Source organism: Lactuca virosa, chromosome 7 (assembly GCF_052849685.1).
Source record: "Lactuca virosa cultivar CGN04683 chromosome 7, Lactuca_virosa_CGN04683_v6, whole genome shotgun sequence".
NCBI lineage: Eukaryota > Viridiplantae > Streptophyta > Magnoliopsida > Asterales > Asteraceae > Lactuca > Lactuca virosa.
Genome location: NC_136432.1, coordinates 578,566 through 602,814, shown reverse-complemented (window position 1 = coordinate 602,814; position 24,249 = coordinate 578,566). Strand labels below are relative to the sequence as shown.

Below are 24,249 nucleotides of genomic sequence, written 5' to 3'. Positions count from 1 at the left end.
ACCTCTTGACATATAAGATTATCTATCAAGTAACATTCCTTGACAAACAAATATTCAAGAGTTAGTGTGAGTTCTTATCAAGAAAAACATTTCATATAATTGGTCTTAGTTGGCCTTTATTTTAATCAAAACATCACAACTACCAATTTCAAATGTGGAAGAGTAAGAAAACATTTCTACTCCACATTTCATGAGGCGTTATAAGCCTACTTAGAACATATCACTCAAGGTACAACTTGGAGTAACTAGAGTATGACTCTAAGACTCGATTTTGGAACGAAGTATGACTCATCCTCTTGATTTAACCATTTCAACAATTCCCGATACCTCTTCTCAGTCATGCAAATGCACTAAGGTTTCCTTAGAGGATCAATTGTGACATGGTTCCATAATCATGAGGATGATCATAAAACATGATACTAAAGTACTTCTCCTTTCCTTTCAGATTGGAGAAACGTTTATCTTTCTGCCCAATTTGATTCTTCTTATTCGCTCCGCTATACTTTGAAACTTTTCAAGGCATCAGAATTATACTTAATCTTGTAAGCATAACCATATTTACTGAACCATAGGTAAATCATGACGAACAGACTTATCATCCTTTGTGGTGGATCTGACCAGTGTACACCAATGTGTACTAGATCCTTTAGTCTTTCACTGGACTCACATACATATGTGAACAAGGAATCAGTCCTAATTTCCCAAGGATCAAGATTCTCATACATCATGCAATTTAAATCATATGATTCCAAGTTTATGTCCAATTGAAACTTGGGTGATGAAAATCCTTCCTCACTTGGTAAATTATGACACTACCACAAACGATATATCTAAGAATCAAATCTATTTCAACTTTGCTAACAATAGAAATATAGACACCAATTTTCATAAATGCCATTGCAAAAAAATAAAAATTATTTTATTGATAAAATGTGGAAAAACTTGTCCTTACAACGCAAATACAAATGAAAACTATGTTTCTAAATATTCCTAAGCAATCTATCATAACTCCTAAGCAGCAGCTCAAAAATCTGATCCTTGAACCATGCGATCGGAATCCATCTCTTCACAATCAGATTCAACTTGCTCTTCTTTTAAACTTCCTTCCTTTTCTTTGATCCTACAAAACATCAAAATGCAATCTTATCACATCATGTATTAAGAATCTATAAATAGGAACTTAATAGAGTTAGATAGTGGATATACCTGAAGTAGAGTCATACAATTTGACTTTACCATCCTTGCGATCTTTCAGGTAGACACGACAGCTTCGCATCCAATGCCCCTTCTCTTGGTAATAGAAACAAGTGGACTATTTCGGAATGGTACATGAGACTATCTCAGAATTAGCCTTCCTCTTTCTACTGGGAAGAGAAAACTTTTCTGGACTTCCAATGTTGCCACTGTCAATATCCATGGAACTTTGGGAGATTGATCCTTCAGAATATTTTGCTTGACCAGTGCTCTTTAGCATTTCTGCTTCAGCAGAAATAAGCAATTCTGTCAGATCAATAAGGGTCACGTCGTGGTCTGTCATATAGTAGTCATTAACGAATTGACTATACGACTTAGGAAGTGATTGAAGAACCAAGTCAATAGCCAACTTCCTCGGGAAAATGACACCCAACATTCCCAGTCTGTCAATGTGCAACTTCATCTTTAGAACGTGTGCACACACGTGACTTCCATCTCAATGCTTACATGTCAATAGGGCTTGAGTGACCTTGAACTTTTCAAGTTGACGAAAACGTGGGTTAGGGAGAATCACTGGAGGAGGTGGAGGAAGTGAAGTATGATTTCCAGTTCCACCAATTCATAAAGAAGGGATTGATCTTTCACCTCGATCGACACATGGAATATCATCTTCAGAAGGAAAGCTTTTTCCAAAAGGATAAGGAAGACCATAGTTGTTAGAATTAGACATCTAAAAAAGGGAGAAAAGTCAAGTTAGTTGATTTAATCCTTAATATAACACCCAAATGAAATATTAAGGCTAGGACCCAACACAATAATTCACAATTCGGAAGAAGGATGCCGTAATCCAATTGCAAATTATTTGAAGGTAGGTAAATGACGATTTACCAATTCCACCACGAAAACAAAATTTTAACGAATTAGGTTTTAGATGAAATTCTTAGATCTTTTGAGATTCATTGAGCTTTTCAATGGCATGTTTAATCTCGATTATGCCCTTCAAGTTTGTGACTGGCATACCGAGGATCACAAACAAGGTGTGAATAACCATGCAAATTAGCTTGGCACTCTCGATGTCATTTATCGCTTAATCAATGTGCCTGTTATGCACACACGCTCTATCGATCTATGATAATTTACGAGCTACCCATTGCCATCCTTCATTAGTCCATATTAGTGTGCCGGTTAACCACACACGCTCCATTAACTGACGAATAAGGTGCAATGTGCAATTTCATGGGTTAGCATCAAATTTACATTTTCCTAAAGTAACTAAGATTTGGGAATTTATAAAAGCATTTAGTTACTTGGTATTTTCATTATACTTTTAATGAGATTTAATGTCCTATCAAACCCGTTCGGCTAACGACCATCTACTACTCAAGGGTGCGGTGGGTAAGAGTGGATACCCAATGGCGGTCATTTTACAGGCCACTTCCTTAAACACCCCTTATAGACCACCTTCGTGAATGAGGCCTACTAACGGTAAGACTGACTTTTTACTTATACATATAATATATTAGACTTTTAATTTTATATAGTATAAGGTTGTATTTTAAACTTTTAAAATACTAAGTGGTTTAATCCTTTAATAAATTAGACTTTTAATTTAATTAAATTTAAACATATCTATGAATTTATTAATTGTCTTTTAATTAAAACACTTAATTAATTAATTAATAAAATCCATGAGGATGTATTTTTAAACTATTAAAAATATTAGGGTTTTACCATTTAAATTTCCAAAAATTAAAACTTTTAATTTCAAATTCAAACTATAAAACCAAAATGGTGTAATTTGAAACTTTTCAAAATCTAGGTTAAATCTTTGAATCAAAATAATCTTATATTATCCAAAATTAACCAAATCCTTTAATTTTGAAAAGGACATCATGATACTAATCAGAAAATCGATTTTCGGCAATAAAAACGAATTATGGTAATTATCCAAATCAAAATCAAATCTGAAAATCAAAATTTTAGGTAACTGACGAGTCAACTCGTCGAGATGGCAAGTGGACTCATCGAGTTCATACTTGAACTCGTCGAGTTCAAGTGTCAGACAACCAAAAATTCGATTTCTTGTTCTTTGGACAGTTCATTCTTGCACCAATTCAATTGAAAAACAACCAGCCTCTGATACCACTGATGGATTTTGAGCATAACAACATTCCTATATGATCATGCAACCCTAATTGCTTTGGATCTAAGTTTTTTCTCTATAGAACATACAAATATGAACACCAAAGCAATAACCCTAAATCTAGTATATACAATTTCGAAATTCACACATATATATATATATATATATATATATATATATATATATATATATATATATATATATATATTAGGGTTAGAAGATTACCTCATTTGTTATATTGTAATAACAAGAAAAATCCTTGTCTGATATTGACTCCTGAAATCCTAGTGCCCCAAGTGTTGCACCTCTAATGGAGTCACAAACACCCAATGCAAAGAATGACTTGGAGAGAGGTGGAAAATCGGCTACTCTAGGGTTTCTTATGCTTAGGCCGAAGTTCCAAGAGATGTAGGGGATTTATATAACTGTGTGGGCTGCTAGGATTTCTGGAGGAAACCCTAATTCCTGCTTAAGGCTTAAGCAGCCCATGGACCTCCTCTTTAGAGCCCTTGGACGAAATCTTATGGCCTTACCCATAAATTTCGTCCACTCCACTCTATGGAGTCCATCAGCCCAGTTTTACATTTATCAATGATTTTCAAAATAGCCCCTCCATTATTAATCAGTTCATTTAATTCCAAAATTAATATCAAATTAATTTCTGATTAATCACCAATTAATAATATGATTTCCAAATAATATATTAATCTTGTAATATATTAATAAAATCATTCTGAGTACCAATTTATTATTCATATAATAAATCCTACTCTCTCTCCACTAGTCTCCCTGTCAAGTTGTATGAGTGAAGGCAACTCAAAAGGATCATGCTCAAATCAAATCAAGTACATACCAATTATAGTTATGCGCTTAGACACCTAATCCAACAATATATGTATATCCTTAACACCCAAGATACATATATGGGACTTGAGTGTGAAGAATTTTATGCTTTGGTGTAGTCAAATGTTGTTCTTTAAACATGCAGTTATAAAACCTATTATCGGGCATGATGTGAACCATGCAAGAGGTGTATGTAGTCAAGATGAGATTTTTTCCTCTTATTCGTTGAGAGTTAGACATCTAAGGTCTGATGTAAAGTTGAACACTTATATGAGATTGATTGCGATCTATATCTCATGTTCAACATGATGTCTGTAGCAAAGGGATAACTGATAAACTTACCTTACACACAAATTGTAGCCTTGGGCTTCTGGGGAATTAGGCGTTGATGGAATGGCACAATGTCATATGTTGTTGGGGGCAGTGAAATGTTGCTAGACGTTCACCACTGTCTATATCAAACTAATATGAGTCTTGCGCAAGTGGGAGTTTGAAAGATCTAGTATGCTCAAGAGTCATATTAAAATGATATTGCTAAATAACAACAACCTGACACAATTGATTATTTATTAGAAATTGATTTTAATAAATATTCATAAACTCTCATAATAAATTGGGAAAATATTTATTTTATGGAAATAATTATTGTACAATACAAGTAACACATTATTTCATAAGGTATGAATTAAAAAGTCATGTACCAAGTTTATATTTTATAAACTTAGGTTTTATAAAATATAAGCTATCCATCTTTTTTTATATATATGGCCAAAACTCTTTTAGTTAAGAGAGTTATGGTCTTTTGATTTGTTTATTAAAAATAAATGGGTAAGGTGCAAGCATGGGGAGACAAGTATCCTTAGGTGCATGGAGTGCTTAATGGGTTAAGGACTTGTGGGTAATATTCTTGCTTTATGAAGGCTTTAGAGGCTTTCATTTGCCACACACTCTCTTGCATCATTTTTGGCCGAAAATCCTCTCATCCCTCTCACACTCTTACCTTCTTGCAAGTATTGAAGAGTTAGAAGTTACTTGCATTCTCTCTTTAAGTCATACCTTTGTTTTGACTTAAAGCTTAAGAGTTATAACTAGCATTACATCAAGTTGATCAATTGTTGGTGTCCTAAAGTTTATCCATCTTCTTCAACATTCAAGCCTCCCCTAGAGGACCCAAAGTTCATCAAAGGTTGTTGCTTCTTCTTTCTTCTATGGTTGTGCTTTAAATCTTTCTACTACTTGCAAGATGATCCTTGGTGGGTGATAAAATGTTTATGTTATTTATAAAACTTAAGTCTTCCGTTTTCCATTATTTGTAGTTTTTGAAACTAGTTTTTAAATAAAACCCAACACAAGGATCACATAGAAATCTTTGTGACTTAAAGAGTATACTTAATCGAGCTAAGAGACTCTATGTTACGAAAGAACACCAACCATATACTCCAAGATATTTAACTATACCTAGAGTAAAGTCATATATGGAGATGATAGTATTCGCAAAATTCACACAAAATAAGTTTAGTCGAACACATTAATAAATTCCTTCTTTTAAGCTAAGTATGAATGGTCACACTTCAGCTATAAGACTTTATTATTCTAGAAATGGGATTTTGATTTTCATTTATTATTTGGATATTGGAACATTATGACAACAACTTATGTTTGATTGTGATCCTTATCTCTTATGTGTTGAGAGTTAGACATCTAAGGCGCTTTACCAAAAGTTGAACACCATATGAGATTGATTGCAATACTTATCTCATGTTTAACATGATGTCTGTGACAAAGGGATAACTGATAAACTTACCTTATATACACCAATTGTAGCCTGGAGCTTTTTGAGAATTGGGCGTTGATAGAATGGCATAAATTCATATGTTGATGGGGGCATTGAAATGTTGCTAGACGTTCACCACTGTCTATATCAGTTTAATATGAATCTTGCGCAAGTGGGAGATTGAAAGATCTAGTATGCTCAAGAATCATATTAAACTGGTATTGCTAATTAACATATGATACTAAAGGGTCACACTAACAACAACCTGATATAACTGATTATTTATTAGAAATTGATTTTAATAAATATTCAATAAATTCTTATAATTAAATTGGAAATTATTTATTTCTAGGAAATAATAATTTTCATTAGCAAGTAACATTACATAATTCATATGGTATGAATTAATAAGTCATGCACAACAATTTGGACTAGATAAATTCTTCTCTTTTATCAAAAAGTTAAAGTTTGTATTTTATAAACTTGGTTTATAAAATATAAAAGGATTTTGTCTTCTTTTGCCTTTATAATTTCGAAATATAGCTAGACAAAAGAGAGTATGGGCTCTTAATTTGTTTAATGAAAAGAAGATTCCTTTAAAAAGACAAGCATGGACAATATGATTAAAATAAGGAGTCATGGTCTTTTGATTAATTAATTCAAAAGAAAGGCGTGGTTGGAAGCATGAGGGACACATATGCTTTATGGGCATGGGTTCTTAAAGTGTTAAGAACTTACGGACCAAAGATTTTCTATATAAAGTGAGGCTTTCATATCTCTTTAAATACTCATGCAAAAATCGTAACTATGTATGTATGTATGTGTGTTTCTCTCTAGTTTTAGTTGAAGACTTGAAGATCACACTCTTGCTTATGCTCTCTCACTACAAGAAAAATGGGTATCAAAGGCTGACATAATCAGTCTTTGATGGTCAATAATCAGTCTCTGATGAGAATCAGGGACTGATTTAGCTAGTCCCCGAGACCTAGTCTTAGATAGTCGATTTTTATGTATCCGGGACTGAAACTCAGTCCTTAATTCATGAAAGTATTAAAGACAGAAAATCAGTCTTAGATAATATTTCGTTCAGTTTCTAATTTCTTTTCTTCAAATCCCCAATTTGATGTCATATTAGTCCTTGATACTATCTTTTAGGGACTAAATACCAACCCTTTATCATGTTAGTCTTTGATAATATCATTTGGGATTGAATATTAGTCTTTTAAAGTATCTAGTTTAGTCTATAATATTATTTTTCAATGACTGAATATCAGTCTCAAATACAATGTTATTCAATCCCTAACCTGATATTTCATGGACTAAATACCAGTCTCAGATACAATGTCATTCCGTCTCTAACCACAACACATTTATATTTAAAAATCAGGTCCAATTTTTTTTATAAATTTAAATGAAATACAAAGTAATAATAAAAACTTAACATAATAAATAGAAAATAAAAAAACATTACTTGAATTAAAATTTATCTTGTCTAACAACAACATTCAAAATATTTAAAACAAAAAATATCTTCCGAATTTACTAAACATACCATTGTAATTCATAAAACACATGCCCTAAACTCATATGATTTGGTGCCACTTTTTCAAAAAAAAGCATGGTGATTTAGAATCTTTAGGTGTGCATGAACCACCGAGTAGCAAACTTCTCCTGTGGTGGCTCTACATGAATGTTCTTTCCCTGTTTCAACAAAGACCCAATTCAAAATCTTGAAAACCCCACAAAATTGTAAAAGAATTTAAGGAAAATAAAATATCCAGTATGCTAAAAAAAGAGGAATTAAACATGTAAATTTAAAAAATATATGTACTTGTCAAAATGTGGCATGTGTGAGGTTGGAACACTTTGGCTTGGGATGATAATGATCTGCAACAAAGAAAAAACATTAAAGCCCCAAACATGACATGATATCACGTCAAATAGGAAATTATAGAAGGGTACTCATATACACACTAAAAATGGTCCTATGGTTAAAACTTTTTTCGACTAAAGTCTAACTGTTTTAAAATTTATGGAAATAGTCATTTTCAGCCCGTTTCGTTATGGATTTTGGTCCCCTTTAAACTTGAAAATGACTAATGTGCCCTTTACATTATTATTATTTTTTCATTTATTTTAAATAAAATTGCTATTATTAAATAAAATGGATCTTATATTCCTTACACCCACAAATAACACACCAAAAAAATATGATTTTGATCAATATAGAAAAATACTAGTATTTAAGACCAAAAAATAAATCGTCTATGGCCTAATGGTTTATTTTAAATTATATCAAATGTTATAGGCTAATGTTATAAACAATTATTTATTTAGGATATTAAAATGATAATGATATGAACTAAAAAATAAAAATATTAACGATCTTTTGATATAGTAACCAAATTTTAATGCTCCTGGTGTTGGAGGAATCAATACAATTATTTTATTAAGGTGTGATATCATTAAAAATGTAACTATACAGCTGAAGTATTACCAATGGCTGCAGAGAGATGAAACAAATATTAATCAGTGAAAAAAATGTTGAAAGGTGCATGTTTGAATGGGTTTCGACAACAAATTACCAAAATGCCCATGTACAAGTAACTACTCAAATACCTCAATTTCAGAAATATAAGACTTTGCCTCTCCATCTTTGATTTGAATAGCCTCTTCAAGTTCCAAAACATGCCTGCAAATGCCAAGAAAACTATCCTTTAATGTATTCCCTCTCTATAAAAATTACACTTTCAGTAAAATAATTTAGATATAATAATTTGATTTTATATTCACATATTTAACCAAAATTCACAACTAAAGACAACTTTTACCATTAATCCATGTTTACACTGACATTGCAGTGTAAATAAAGCTTCACAATTTCAATTCAAATTGTTTTGACCAAGTCTTGAGCAGTATTTCATCAGTTTTGTACAACATAATAGGTTGACAAAGTAGACTTTACCTCAACATTGTTGTATTTCTTCGGACTATGTCATAATCACCAACTTCAGTGTCAAACATAATATCCCTGTAAAAACACCAAAAAATGATACAACTTTTCATGAGTAAAATTTTAGATGTTTAATCATATACAAACGAAAACTATTATATTGCAAGGTGACTAAAAAGTATGTTACAAATCATTAAAATATATTTGCATCTTATATGAGAAGGTCACTTAAAAAGCAGTTGTTCTAAATACCTTTGAGGCATTTCATTAAACATATGATGAGCGAAAGCAAGATATTCCCACATGTGGTGAACAACAGCGACAAAGAGGAACAACGCAGTTAGGCCTCTTTAGACTGATAGACATATGGAGAGAGCATCGTGAAATAAAAACACAAAAGATACCTATAAATGGGGGGATTGAGTCTTGCGCTGAAGAAGAAGAAGAAGAGATGAGAACCCAGACGAACCAGACAGAGGACGGGAGTGATGGTAAAACCACAAAGCTTGGAAACATTCAAGCGATCTGTTCCCTCGCTGCGTGAAATTTGTTGATATAATGGACAACATGAGCGGTGGTACACCTTACTCCGACGTGAGTGATCGGCTTGGGTAGCGATGAAGTGCTAACCTTGTTGAAGCATAGAAGATTGCGATTTCTAAGCCTAATTAAGGATGTTCACCAATTTCTGGGAAACCTAAAACCGGGAGGGGGAGAAAATCTGGGGGGAGTTCAAAAATATTTGGTGTACTTCAATTTTTATTTGAAGGAGGTTGAAAATAATTGAAATATTTAAAACGTTTATTTGAGATATAACATCTTTATATCAAAAGTTGTATAAATTTTTATTACTTTTAGGTACATCAGATGTTTGTATTTATATAATTTTATTTAGAAACAATTTAAAAAAAATTAAGATAGAAGCTTTCCAACCCCTAATGATTTCCATCCAAAGTCAAAAGTGACTAGTCTATCAAAGACTAAAATTTAAACCTTAATAAGTTTCCTTCCCAATAGTATTCCTCACTAAATTCACCAGTCTATAATATATATGGCATCTATGACTAAATAATCAGTCTTATATACTAAAATTCAACCGGTTATAAATTTCCATTCAAATGTCAAATAGTGCATGTCTAGTAGGGACTAAAATTCAGTCTTTAAAAAGTTTCTCATCCAAATAACAAATTGGTGTAGCTGTAAGAATGACTAAAATTCAGTCCTTAATAAGTCTCATACACAATCAAAACTGACGCACATTTATCAAGGACTGAAATTCAGTCCCACATAACTTTCGCTTCAAAGTCATAGTTGGCTTTGGACTATTCGAGACTGAAATTTAATCCCCAATGTGTTTCTCGCCAAACCTGAACCGGCGCAAACAAATTAGGGACTGAGTTTTAATCTCGAATAAGTTTGGTCAGTCTCTAAATATTCACGCAATAAAATCAGTCCTAGATAGTATTCGAGACTAATTCATCGGTCCCAGATACATGGTATCTAAGACTGATCAATCAGTCTCTGATATTTTAGTCACAAAAGCCCCTTTTTCTTGTAGTGTCTTTATGTTCTTATTTTGATAATAACATAAAGCTTAAGAATCTTAAGAGTTTTATACAAAATAACTAGCATTCTACATCAAGTTGATTCATTGTTGGTGTCTCTAAAGTTCTACATTCTTCATCAACTTCCAAGCCTCCCAAGAGGATCCAAAGAACTACAAAGGTTGTATTTTTCTATTCTGTGGTTAGTGTTGTTTTATTTCAAAACTTTGCAAGATGATCATTGGTGGGTTATAAACTTATTTTATGATATTCAAAATACAAAGTCTTCCGTTGCTAATATTATGTTTTTAAAAGTAGTTTTTAAATAAAAACCCAACAGAAGTTTCGCGATCAAACCGGCACGACACTACGAATCGTAAAAAATGAATTTTTGATAAATTACTTTTTAGCCTAAAAGATCTAAAGGAAAGTCGTAGTATTCGTTAAACCGAGAGCGTGAATATAGAGAACGCCCGAATCTGACTTCGTGAGAGGAAGCTACGATTTTTCGAAGTTTCAGCGCAGTGGTGCGGGCATAGAAATCGAAATACTAATCGGTTGATCTTAGCTGAAACAATCTAAACAAAAATTTAAGATCTAATTAATAGGAGTCTGTCGATATAAAGACAGTCGAGAATGGACATCGGACGAGAGAGTTATGAATTTTAAACGGACTTTAACAGTCTAAGCATGTTAAAAATATAACTTTAAAAAAATGTCAAAATTAGCCGATGGAGTCTAAACGAAAGTTTTAGATCTCGTCGATAGCTACGTGTGGATATAAAACGCATCGAAAACGAAGCTCATATAAAGAAGTTATGAATTATTTAAGAAAACAGAAAAATATGTGAATGATATGTTCATATAAAGAAGGTATGTTCAGTTTGGGTTGCAGAGTGGAGTCATTATGGATGTGGTTTGGAATGGTTATGTTTGTATAGAAGTCAAACATAGTATAAGGTTCTCAGATTTCAGACAAAGAAGTTGGAATTTTTTTGTATTGGTTAAGGGCGGCGTGTTAAGGTTCTTTTCTCCGTCAAGGCACTTGTATTATGCAAATATTGGGTTTTGGTAGCAGTATTAGAAGGTGGCCGTCTGTGTGAGATGATTTCTCAGTGCTATTTTGCATTCAGGAAAGTTCAGATGGGGCCGAGTTGTGTAATAGAGTGATTTGTAAGGAATGATTTCGAGGACGGAATCTAATTTAAGTGGGGGAGAGTTGTAACACCCGTTTCCCAGATCGAATTAGTATAAGGCACCAAGGAGTCAAAGGCATGATTTTTGGGAAAAATCATGTGTCACGACGTGACGAGCCAAATCAGGAACGTGTGCATTTAATGAGTGTCACAGCGTGGCGGTAGTATAGTCATGACGTGGCATCTGTTCTGGCCCAAGCCCATGATATTTTAGGGTTCCCTTTGTATTTAAACCCCATTAACTCGATTTCATGGGTTCATTATCAGCCTCCATCACCCTCAAACATTAGAAAGCCCTAACCTTAACCTCTTTTGGTGGTTATTGACTCATTTTGGTGTTTTTGGTAGCTTGAAGAAGAAGAAGAAGAAGGTGTTCTAGAGTGTTGATCCAATAAGGAAACATCATCATCATCCTCTTATGCACATTCTGGACCTTTTTAAGTGATCAAGTTCCCAACTTTTGATTCTCCTCACTCTAGATCTATGTTTTATGGTTTGTATGGTTTGAAGATATAAAGTTGACAACTTTATGGTTTCTCTAAGTCCCAAGAGCATTATATCTTATAGATCTATGAAGTGGTGGTGATTTGGGAACCTTGCATGAAATCTAGGTCATATTGCATCTTTTGACCTAGATTTGGGGAAGTACATGCATGGGGTATGCATCTCCATAAAGTTTGCATTTTTAGGGATCATTAGGGCCCTAAAGCCCTTCTGAAAGCTTTAGACCGAAGACTTCATGGATTAAGTGCTTAATGGTTAATTTCATGCATTAAGTTAGCTTTTTGGACCTTAGAATTGAGATCTAGGCTTAGAGGGATGTCTCAATGGATAAAGTCGGAAACTTTATCCATTAAGACCATGAGAAGTATCAGATTTGAGTTTTTGAGCCCAATAAATGGATGGAAAATGGCTTAACCCCTGTTGAACCCAGTTCCCATGACGTGGCGTTTGGTTTCCACAACGTGGACTCTGAAGTCAACTTTGGACAGTTGACTTTGATCGTGGACTTGTTGACCCGGGTTGACTTCTAGTCAAGATTGATGGTTTTAGTGTGTAAACTAAGGATAGACCTGGTATGCTTTGATAGGAGTGTTGTATCATCTTTTGCGAGGCTTTTGAGCTGTGGTTTAGTTGATTATTTGAGACAGATGAGTCTTCTCACTATACTATATAGGATGCTAGTTGTCTTTGTGATACTTGCATGGAAGACCCCCGAGGTAGACCGTGACATTTGTATAAAAGACCATGGGGTAGCCCATGACACTTGGATGTTCGACCATGGGGATAAACCATGACATTTCAAGGAAAGACCATGGGGTAGCCCATGTCAGTTCATGGAAAAGACCATGGGGGTAGCCTATGGAAATTGTATGCATGGTATGTGGTATTTTGGGAAAATCACTAATTTATGCTTACGGTTTGTGGTTTAATATTTTTAGGTACTTCTAGTTCCAAAAGGAAGGGCCCGACTTGATGCACATCATCCCCTAATGGCTTTTTCCGCATTGATTATTATTGTTTTATTCTGATGGTTGAAAGATACACTTTAATATGATTGACTTCGGAACAATTGTTTGTATGTATTTAATGATTTAAAAATAAAAATTTTACTACTATTTTTGGGACGTTACAGAAAAGTCGGGAACTTTTCAAATTAATGGAGGGCAAATTCTCCATCACTCTAAGACTTGAACACTATAGATGCATGGCTGATCTCCTTGGGCGTGTTGGAGAGCTTAAAGAAGCCTACAATCTTATAAAAAGTATGCCAATGAAACCAGACTCGGTTGTATGGGAACCCTTCTTGGGGAATGTAGTTTTTATATGAATCTTGAGGTGGGAGAGATATCAGCTCAACATCTGTACAAACTAGAGCCTTGGAACCCGGGCAATTATGTATATATATATATATATATATATATATATATATATATATATATATATATATATATATATATATATATATATATATATATATATATATATATATATATATATATATATAGGGCGGTGGCAAGGGCTGAGCAAATTTTTTTTTTAGGGTGTTCCTTATAAAATAATTGAAATATATATATATATATATATATATATATATATATATATATATATATATATATATATATATATAGAGAGAGAGAGAGAGAGAGAGTGAGAGAGAGAGAGAGAGAATTACAAAAAAATGGCCTCTTAAATACAATTATATATATATATATATATATATATATATATATATATATATATATATATATATATATATATTAAAAATAAATCTAAATAAGAAAAACTAAAAACTAAATTAAATTAGCTGAAAATGGAATCATGCAAATTTATAAATATTGAGGTGTGAAATATGTAAATTTTGAAAACTTACTTATATTAAAAGAATTTAACTTCCAAATATAAGGGGTCAAACTGTAACTTTAAAATAGTTGTCCCCGCCCCGCTCCCGAAATAAGTTATTTCCCTCGTCCCTGCCCCCGCCCCCGAATCTTTTATGTACATAGCCCCCGATCCCGCCCCCGAATACCTTCATCACCCCCGATCCGCTCCCGTTCCCCCGTTTTATAGGCTTAAAATTTACTTTTTTTGCTAAAAAATTTGTTATATTTTAGGTTAAAAAAACTATTTTTCGTAACTTTAAAATCTTAAAATCTAGTTTTTTAACAACTAAAAAAATAGAAATCCGACATTACAAATTCAACATTACAAAACGACAAATTCAAAAAACTTACAAATATAAAATACGACAAATCCAGCATTACAAAAATATGACATATCCAAAAATATATGACCAATTATCGTGAAGTAGAAGAAAGTGAAAAAAGGTCTGGATGCCCGACTATATATAATGTTGGTAGACCCTAGCCTATATATGCAAACTTGCTCAGCCAAACCAAACAAAACAGCAACATAATAAACCAATTTTATAGACACAACACATTACAACATCCTATCCGTGAATGATGAAATTTATGTTATCGAACTATGAATGTGTTGTTTCTTATTTAATGGTGCAATGCATGGGGGACAAAAGTTAATATATGTGCAGTATGCATGAGTGGTATTTTACTTAATTAATGCATGCAAAAAAGGACTTGGTGCAAAATTAAGGAGGGTTTCCAATTCCATCAAGTCCTAACTTTAATTGATTTTTACACTTATTAACCTTAATTTTCTTCCTTTTCATTTGTCCAAGTGAAGTCATCTATTGCCAATGAAGCATGGACAAGAGCCAGAGCACCCCTTCCTCGGTGTAGGCCGTTAAAAAGTTCATTTCGATCCCAAAAACATCAAGGTCTTGACCACCACCACCACGGCTGATAAACAACAGAGAGATCTCACAGTTAATGCTGGACGTGGCAAAGTTGACGAAGGGGCATGCAAGTGGGAACTCAGCTATTTGAGCATATGCAATTGCTCTCCCTTCAGACCAGTCTATGCAAGTATTGCAATCAAGCAAGTGGTTGAGTATGCAAGCAACTTTATTGGAGTCCTTCCGTGCTATGAGTACCGAAACACGAACCTCCTGTGCTGAAGAAATCGACAATGATGATTTTACCGGCAAGGTTAGCTTGTACTCGGGACCCTCTAAATGATCCGTCAGCCCGGGGACGATCCCATCTGGCGGGCTCAGATTGCCTTCACGGAGGGCAGGGCCCGAGGCAGTTTCTGACAAGAGTAACCTCCCATGGCCTTCGTCTGCATCCCATATATCGATATAGAAGTCCAGGTCACTCAAGGAGATACCTGGAGCTAAGGAAGTTGGACGATGATCCTTTTCGCGTGTGCATAATGCTTTGAATATCTTGCGGTAATTATTTACCAGAGGAGACGCAGATATTGAGGGCCATTTCTTGATGCAAAGACAATTCCACAGGTAATCGTCTTGAGCTACATTTTCCCATTGCTTGCATACTACCATACATGCAGCTAAATCGGTTCCTTCAAGCAGCGGAAAAACAGCCTTTAGTATTATCGACATCTTATTCTTGCCCGCACCAGAATTTGCATTACTCATGGTCGGCTCTTAATATCTTCCTGCAAACATATATATTAATTACATATATATATATATATATATATATATATATATATATATATATATATATATATATATATATAAGTACAACGTACTCCATCATAAAATTTTATACGTACATCAGTAAGATCGACTAAAAATCCGGAAAACTTTATGTGAATCAAAGAGAAAGTTGCCAAGCAAGATGATGGAAGGATATGTAGCTAATATCCTAGCCTTCAAAATAACCAAATTAAAGGGCAGTAACACATCACAAAATCAGATGACATGCACGATCGATCGGCGGACTAGAATTACTTACTAATAGACTCGATGGTACTGTACGTAGTGCAACTCCATCTATATAATTAAAATAGATTTGAGTTCATAATTATTTCAAGAATGTCGATAACATAACGATGCTAGCAATGCGAATTAAAAATTGTATCATATCAACAACAATTGCTTTAGATCGAACAAACCCACAAATCCCCATAACTGTTTATCAATTTCAACATAAATACAAGCAGAAACAAAAAAGTAATTACTGTTTTGTTAGAATCATACGGTTCTTGAAAGATCGTTACAGAAAATTCATGATATATAGCAAATGCACGAGAGAACAAAACATTGAATTGAATTGAATTGAATGATTGAATCACATTTGCTTTGGTAAAAGAGAAAAAACCATCATGCATATGCATGTACAGATTAATACAACTATCAGCTATGTATGTACGTACATATTAGACATTGGAGTTTACGAGAGAATCAATAATTAATTAGGATCAATATCCTTGAACATTCAAGAAAATTATAATATTACTCAATCGATAGCACAACCGTACGTACGTAATAAGAGCCTTGATGAAAACTTACAAATGCAATATTGGAGAAAGTGCCAAGATCCCTAACTTTAATTATCGCTCCAACGTCTCTCAGATCCTTTACATATGACGTATGTTATTTTGTAAAATGAAAATTATGAATGTGTTCATCAATTCTTCAAACTTCCAATTGCAACCTTTCACCTCTTTTTTATCCAACATATAGCAACCCTTCATCGATTCAGCTTGTCCATTTTAGCCCTTGCATTTCCAGATCTAACTTTTATTTCAGCAGTCTCTATATATAAAAAAGTAAATTTGGTAAATGTTTTATTTAGAAAAATGGAATGTTTTATTTATGTATTAAGCTACCATTTTAAAAACGCTCGTTCCCCATAGAATAAAAACCTGCCTAAAAATGAATTGCAATCATTGATATATATTGTATGGGATTCTTATTATTATGTAACAAACAACAAGTTATTAATTCTATCATACTTATCCATTTTATTCCCTCGATCGTTAATACGTAACAACTTGTTTATTTTTCATACTTGTATTAAAAAGTCAAATTTATATTTCTAATCTTACCAACAACAAAACACCTGTCATAAAAAAAAGATACATATAATCTGCTAAAATTTTAGGGATAATATCATGAAGTTTGAGTTGCTTACATATTACATAAATCAATAAGGACATTTAAGAAAGTAACGATGTCGCTTTCAATTGGATTCGTGGTGTAGTTGGTTATCACGTCAGTCTAACACACTGAAGGTTTGCGGTTCGGACCCGGGCGAAGCCAATTTTATTGCTTTTTGTTTTTCACAGTCCACCCAAAAAAACTACACCAACCAACAATTTGCTCACATTTTTTTTGAAGACTTGAAAATGAATGTCCAAAATTCACACAGACGTGCTTAGAGATAGTCTTAGGTACTGTTTGTTTTTTCGAAGTGAAAATTCATGAAGTCTGCGGACCACCTCTGCAATCCTCTATAACAGAAGAGGTGGAACAAACGGCTGCAGCCTATAATAAGAAACATGTTTGTTTTTTAACATCTGCAGACTGTTGCAGTAAACTGAAATTTAAATAAACTAATTTTATAAACTGAAAATAGTTCTCAAAACCGAAATTTAATAATTCTAGTCTTAAAATATTGAAATAATAATAAAAAGAACATATAAAAAACAAAAATATAAATTTTTTTTTTAAAAAAAAAACTTAAAAAAATGTAAAAGAAGTTAAGAGTTTTATTCTAAAAAAAACTAATTTAAAAAACATTAAAAAAGAAAATAATAAAAAAATTAAAAAAGTATTGCAAACGATGTCTACAAAGTTCGTAAAAAATTACACACATTAAAAAAGATGCAACTGAAATTGAAAATATTATTAATAGAAACGGTAAAAAAAATTAAAAAAATCAAGTTAAAAAAATCGTGGAAACTATAAAAATAAATTGTATCACATCTGTAAATAAAAATTTAAGAAAATCAAAGTTAAAGAAAATAAGTTATACAAAAATTCTTAAAAAACACTTGGAAAAAATGAAAGCTGAACAGGTTAGAAGAGGCAAGTCAAGTGCTGCGCCACGCTGCACATGCGTTTTTGTAGTATGAAACCTTCCAAAAAAACAAACTGCTCCCCCGAAAGGGACATGAGTTTTTTAGTATGAAGCCTTCCGAAAGGGAAAGTGCTGTGCGCCGCGCGTGGTTTGAAGAGTTAGACACTGCCGGCAGTTTCCCCAAATTCAGTTTCAGAAAAAAGGGTTATGATTATTCAAGCACCACCAAAATTATGAAGAAGCAATGTTTAGAGTTGGAAGGAGTGTTGAGAAAATCATGGTACCGGTTAAGATTATCGGTTCGTTGCCCATCTAGGGTTCCCACTTGGGATGCCATCGTCCTCACCGCTGCTAGCCCTGAGCAAGCCGCACTCTACGAGTGGCAGCTGAAACGAGCTGTACGGTTGGGTCGGATTTCGGATTCCACTGTTACTCTTGCCGTACCCGATCCCGACGGTCATCGCATTGGTTCAGGCGCAGCTACTCTCAATGCCATTCTTGCCCTAGCCAATCATTACAACGCTTCTCAAGTAACCTACTAAACTCAGTATTTAACATCATTCATTCATTCATTCATCATACTCAAATCCAACAAACTGATTGATTACATAATAATTAATCTCTTTCAAAACTCACATCCAAATGCTTATTAACCACGATTTTCGCCTGTTGCCAATTGTTAACTAATTATACTTCTTCAGCTTCAACTCTATACTAAACGTTTATGCTTCTTTCTGCCCGCATTTTCTCATTTTTGTTATTAGGATGCTACATTTGCTCAACCAATGCTTCTGTTTTGACTTTTTTAATCAGATGAGCTTGCACCTGTAATTACTATTTCAGATTTTTTTTTTTTTTTTCACAAGGAATTATAAGATTTACTGGAAAACATTACCATATCTTTTGCTATTATAGATCAAAAGTGCATTTTGGTTACTGGAGAAGGGATGAAACATGACTATGCTATATCTTTGTCAAACCATGAAAGGCATTTCGTATATTCCAATGATTTTTTTTTTCATGCTTTCAAGTGCCTTTGTCTTTATTTTGAGTTATCAGATTCCTCAAGTTTGATTCTTGCTACTGCATAATAGCAGCTGGCTTTAATGGGATTACATTTATGCTCATCAGGTAGCAAACAACTGCAGTGATGGATCTTATATACTACCCGATGAAAGCTCGGAAAATGAAGTTTCCACCTCAATGGTTAGCCTCATAAGGAAAAAACATATACTACTTCTTCATGCGGGTGGTGACTCCAAGAGGGTCCCATGGGCTAATCCCATGGGGAAAGTCTTCTTGCCACTTCCATATCTGGCAGATGATGACCCTGATGGACCGGTACCCTTGCTTTTTGATCATATACTTGCAATAGCTTCTTGTGCACGACAGGCTTATAACAATGAAGGTTACTCTTCTGTTTTAGTTACACGAGACAAGATTTTTTAATCTTCCAATAACAGTTTTTGAAAATATATTATATTCATCATCTCCAGGTGGGCTATTCATCATGACTGGTGATGTGGTTCCATGTTTTGATGCATCTGCAATGGTTCTTCCTGAGGATACATCTTGCATCATAACTGTTCCTATCACTCTTGATATAGCTTCCAACCATGGTGTGATTGTGGCATCCAAAACTGGAAACTCGGATGAAATTTGTTCAGTATCTCCTGTAGCAAATCTACTTCAGAAACCTAACATGGAGGAGCTTACTAGACAGCATGCAGTTCTTGATGATGGTAGGACATTACTTGACACCGGTATCATATGTGTTAGAGGTAAAGCATGGGAAGACCTTGCTATGCTTTCTTGTATGAGCCAACCCATCATCTCACAACTAGTGAAAACTAAAAAAGAGGCAAGGAGTAAGGAAATCATATTCGTTTATCTTGTATTGATACCAACTTTGTGATTACCTTTTTTCACTTGTCCAGATGAGTTTGTATGAAGATCTTGTGGCTGCTTGGGTACCCTCAAGGCACGGATGGTTGTGTTCAAGACCTTTTGGTGAACAACTTGTGAGGAGTTTGGGGAAACAGACCATGTACAGCTACTGTGCTTGTACGGTGAATATTGTTTGATTGATTCCATAAAGCTTTTTTTTTTCCCTTTTTAGTTAATTATGAAGATTTTACATGCAGATGATCTGTTGTTCTTGCACTTTGGAACATCAAGTGAAGTTTTGGATCACTTGAGTTCAAGACTTGTAGGGCGAAGGCATCTGTGTTCCATTCCTGGAACAACAATGTCTGATATTGCAGCATCTGCCATCATAGTTTCTAGTAAAATCTCACCCGGGGTATCAATTGGTGAAGATTCTCTTGTATATGACTCATCGGTTTCAGATGGAATACAAATCGGTTCCCTCTGTATAGTAGTTGGAGTGAACATACCAGAAAAAAAGTTCCTCCTTCCTGATCGCCATTGTCTTTGGGAGGTTCCTTTGATAGGAGGAATAGGAATAGGATTAGGATGCAGCGAAAGGGTTATTGTGTATTGCGGCCTTCATGATAATCCCAAAAACCCTCTTTCAATTTCAAAAGATGCTACTTTCTGTGGGAAACCATGGGAGAAGGTTCTACATGATTTGGGCATACATGAAAATGACTTATGGAGCTCTCAAGAAAAATGCTTGTGGAATGCAAAGCTGTTTCCAGTTCTTCCATATTCTGAGATGCTTAGCCTTGCAAACTGGCTTATGGGGTTAGAAAAATATGAAAATAATCAAAGGTTTCATTCTTTATGGAAAATGGCACGACGTCTCAGTTTGGAAGAGCTGCATAGATCAATAGATTTCCCACAAATGTGTTTAATTTCTAGCAACCATCAAGCAGATCTTGCAGCTGAAATTGGTAAAGCTTCTCTTACTTTCGGCTTGCTTGGGAGGAATTTGTCTCAGTTGTGTCAAGAGGTTTTGCAAATGAAAGATTCAGGAGACAAAATATGCAAACATTTTCTTTCCTTGCAGTCACAAAATTCCAAAATTGTCCCTAGAAGCCGAGCTTTTCAGGTGCAAGCAGATCTCCTTCGTGCATGCGGCAATCATGAAGTAGCATCTGAAATCCAACACCAAGTTTGGGCTTCTGTTGCTGATGAAACTGCTTCAGCGGTCAGATACGGCTTTAAGGGTCAGCACAGACACTGTTACATTTTGAGCTCAAAATCAATAATCCATTTGCTCCAAAAATGTAGTACATCACAAGAATGTTCGTGATAATTTTTTTGCTTTTACAAATAGGGTCCTATCCTAATCGTGCAGTTTCCGTTCAATTTTTGGACATGTTCCATGTAAAATGACTATATTACCATTTTCTGATTTTTTATTACTAATTAATGTATTCATTCATTTGTTAAATTAATTATTAAAAAAAAAAAAAATCAGAAATGGGTAATATAGTCATTTTACATGGGACGTGTCAAAGGAAACTGCAAAATTAGGACCCTATTTGCAAAAAATGAAAGTTTAGGTTCCAAAATGGAAAAAATGAGAAAATGCAGGGGGGGGAGGGGGGGAGTATAGTTAATAAGTAAAATAGTTATTGTTTTCCTTTGTTTACTTGAGTGGCAGAGCATCTTTTCCAATCATCCAATAATAAAGGAGGAAATGGGAAGAAGAACAATAAAAAATTGTACCATAAAAAAGTGAAAGTGGAGTTGCCTGTTCGGGTTGACTTTGTTGGTGGTTGGAGTGATACTCCACCATGGAGCTTAGAGCGGGGGGGTTGTGTGTTGAACATGGCTATAAGTTTGGAGAATTGTCTCCCTATCGGAACCATCATAGAAACCACAGAAACACCTGGAGGAATATTAATCACGGATGATGCTTCAAACGAGTTGCACATCCAAAGGGAAAACATCTGCCCCCCGTTCCACAACAATGACCCGTTTCGCCTTGTGAAATCCGCTTTGCTTGTTACGGGTATTGTTCATGACAGCAACATTATGGTAATGGGTCTACGGGTCAAAACTTGGGCCCATATACCTCGTGGAAGTGGGTTGGGGACTTCTAGCATCTTGGCTGCAGCTGTTGTGAAAGGACTCCTTCGTATCATTGATGGGGATGAAAGTAATGAGAATGTTGCTAGACTTGTGTTGCTACTTGAACAGATCATGGGCACCGGAGGTGGCTGGCAGGATCAGATTGGAGGTCTATACCCGGGTATAAAGCTTACCACCAGTTTTCCAGGAATACCCTTGCGTCTTCAAGTCCTTCCCCTTTTGGCTTCTCCTAGATTAGTTACAGAGCTGCAGGAACGTCTGCTTCTTGTCTTTACTGGTCAGGTATGTTCTGTATGATTCTTTTTTTTTTTTTTCTAAAAAATTAAAATATATATATATATATATATATATATATATATATATATATATATATATATATATATGCAGGTTCGACTGGCACACCAGGTGCTACAAAAGGTGGTAACGCGTTATCTACAAAGGGATAATCTGCTTATATCAAGCATCAAGCGGCTTGCTGAGCTGGCTAAAAGTGGGAGGGAAGCTTTGATGAACTGCAACATAGACGAGGTAGGAGAGATAATGATGGAGGCATGGAGGTTGCATCAGGAACTTGATCCTCACTGCAGCAATCAATTTGTTGATGCTTTTTTTGGTTTTGCTCATACTTATTGCTGTGGGTATAAGCTTGTTGGGGCTGGGGGTGGAGGATTTGCGCTGCTTCTTGCCAAAAATGTTGAAACTGCACGCCAATTGAGACATGCACTTGCACTTGAACAAAACAGGAAAATGTTTGATGTCAAGGTGTATAATTGGAGCCTGTCTTGATGTTTACAACAAAACCCACTCAAACAAAACATTTATGGTGTATGCTGTATACGTACATTCTTCATATATGTTGGTGTGTGTGTGTGTGTTGTGCAACATTATGTAATTTTCTATAATCTTGATACCAATTGAATGAATACTCAAGTTTACGTTTTCAACAACTTTTCCTTTTTGTTTTTGTGCAAGAAACATGGGTAGACTGGTTTTTGATGAATCATTACAACCTTACCGTAAGATGTTTTGTAAATTACAATTTAACTTTATAATCTAGAAAAAAAAAAAGTTAAAGGACTTTAATGTAGAGATTTCAAATCCACTAAAATATAAGTATCGGCCTATAAAGGAGTTAAGGATGTCTTGGGTTCAAAACCCAAGTTTGCATTCACCATTTTTTTATTATTTATTATTTTTTATTTTATTATTATTTTTTTTTAGTCAAAACTAGTTTTTAGCTTATAAACTACCTTATCAATAAATCATATGAAGCTAGTTTATCAAAAATCTAGTTTATAAGCAACTTTATAATCAGTTGTGAAAAACACTAAATTACAATAAACTAGCTTGTCAAACATGCTTTATCAGAATTACTGTAGCGTCTGAGTCGTCAGGTATGAAATTAATCTAGTATTCTATTTAATTCCATTAAAGGTGGTGAAGGGGTTTGTGAGTACGTTGGGCGTACATTAGGTACGCACGACGTACTCCTTGCATGTGCATCATCGGGGTGATCCCGGTGTATGTTGGACATACTCAAGTCAGGGGCAAACCCTAATTTTCAGGGTTCGCACCCTATTTTGTAACACTCCAATTCAGATATTACCACAAAATCCCTTGAAGTTATTAACTATTGCATTTTATGTCCCTTAAGTACGCTGGGCGTACTTCATGAGTACGCTTAGCGTACCATGCATATATGATCGCGGAGGACCAACACGTACGCTGGGCGTACCAAGAGCGCTTGGGCATACGTGACAGATATCCAAACCCTAATTTCCGGACTTGAGACCTATATAAGCATCCTTATCTCATTTGAGTTCCACCCTAACAAGCCTCCTTCACCTTCAAACGTCCCTAAAAACCCTAGAATCATTTGAGAGTGTGTTTTGAGCTTAAGGAGTGCATTTGTGGCCATTTTAGTGTCCATTCAAGAAGGAGGAGTTGCTAAGCAAGTTTGGAGTGGCTTTGGGCTTCAAGAATCTGTATGTAGTTCACCTTGAGGAGCTTCTGGAGGTATAAAGCTTTGATCTTGCCACCTTATTCATTAGATCTAGCTAGGGTTTTCTATTTTGTCCCTTTAGTTGGTTTTAGACCTCCTCTTGAGAGTTGAGCAACTCCAGAGGCTGAAATGGTTAGATCTGAAGTCCTTTCGTCCAATCATAGCATAAAAATGAAGTCTTGATG

General features: G+C 34.5%; 1 protein-coding gene and 1 pseudogene across 2 annotated transcripts; one reads left to right on the top strand and one right to left on the bottom strand.

Annotated features, from left to right (window-relative positions):
* Positions 1-14,699: 14,699 nt before the first annotated feature.
* LOC145126824 (F-box protein At5g39250 pseudogene) lies at positions 14,700-16,755 on the bottom strand (annotated as a pseudogene). The gene is made up of 2 exons (XR_013716425.1): positions 16,548-16,755; positions 14,700-15,688 (listed from the first exon to the last, which is right to left on the bottom strand). The product of XR_013716425.1 is annotated as an F-box protein At5g39250 pseudogene (transcript).
* Positions 16,756-18,165: 1,410 nt separating this feature from the next.
* Positions 18,166-23,009, top strand: FKGP (L-fucokinase/GDP-L-fucose pyrophosphorylase). The gene is made up of 7 exons (XM_079059275.1): positions 18,166-18,590; positions 19,192-19,468; positions 19,557-19,921; positions 19,998-20,124; positions 20,205-21,191; positions 21,632-22,344; positions 22,450-23,009. The coding sequence occupies exons 1-7, from the start codon at positions 18,168-18,170 to the stop codon at positions 22,846-22,848; spliced, it is 3,291 nt and encodes a 1,096-aa protein (XP_078915401.1). The 5' UTR covers positions 18,166-18,167; the 3' UTR covers positions 22,849-23,009.
* The last annotated feature ends 1,240 nt before the right edge of the window (positions 23,010-24,249 follow it).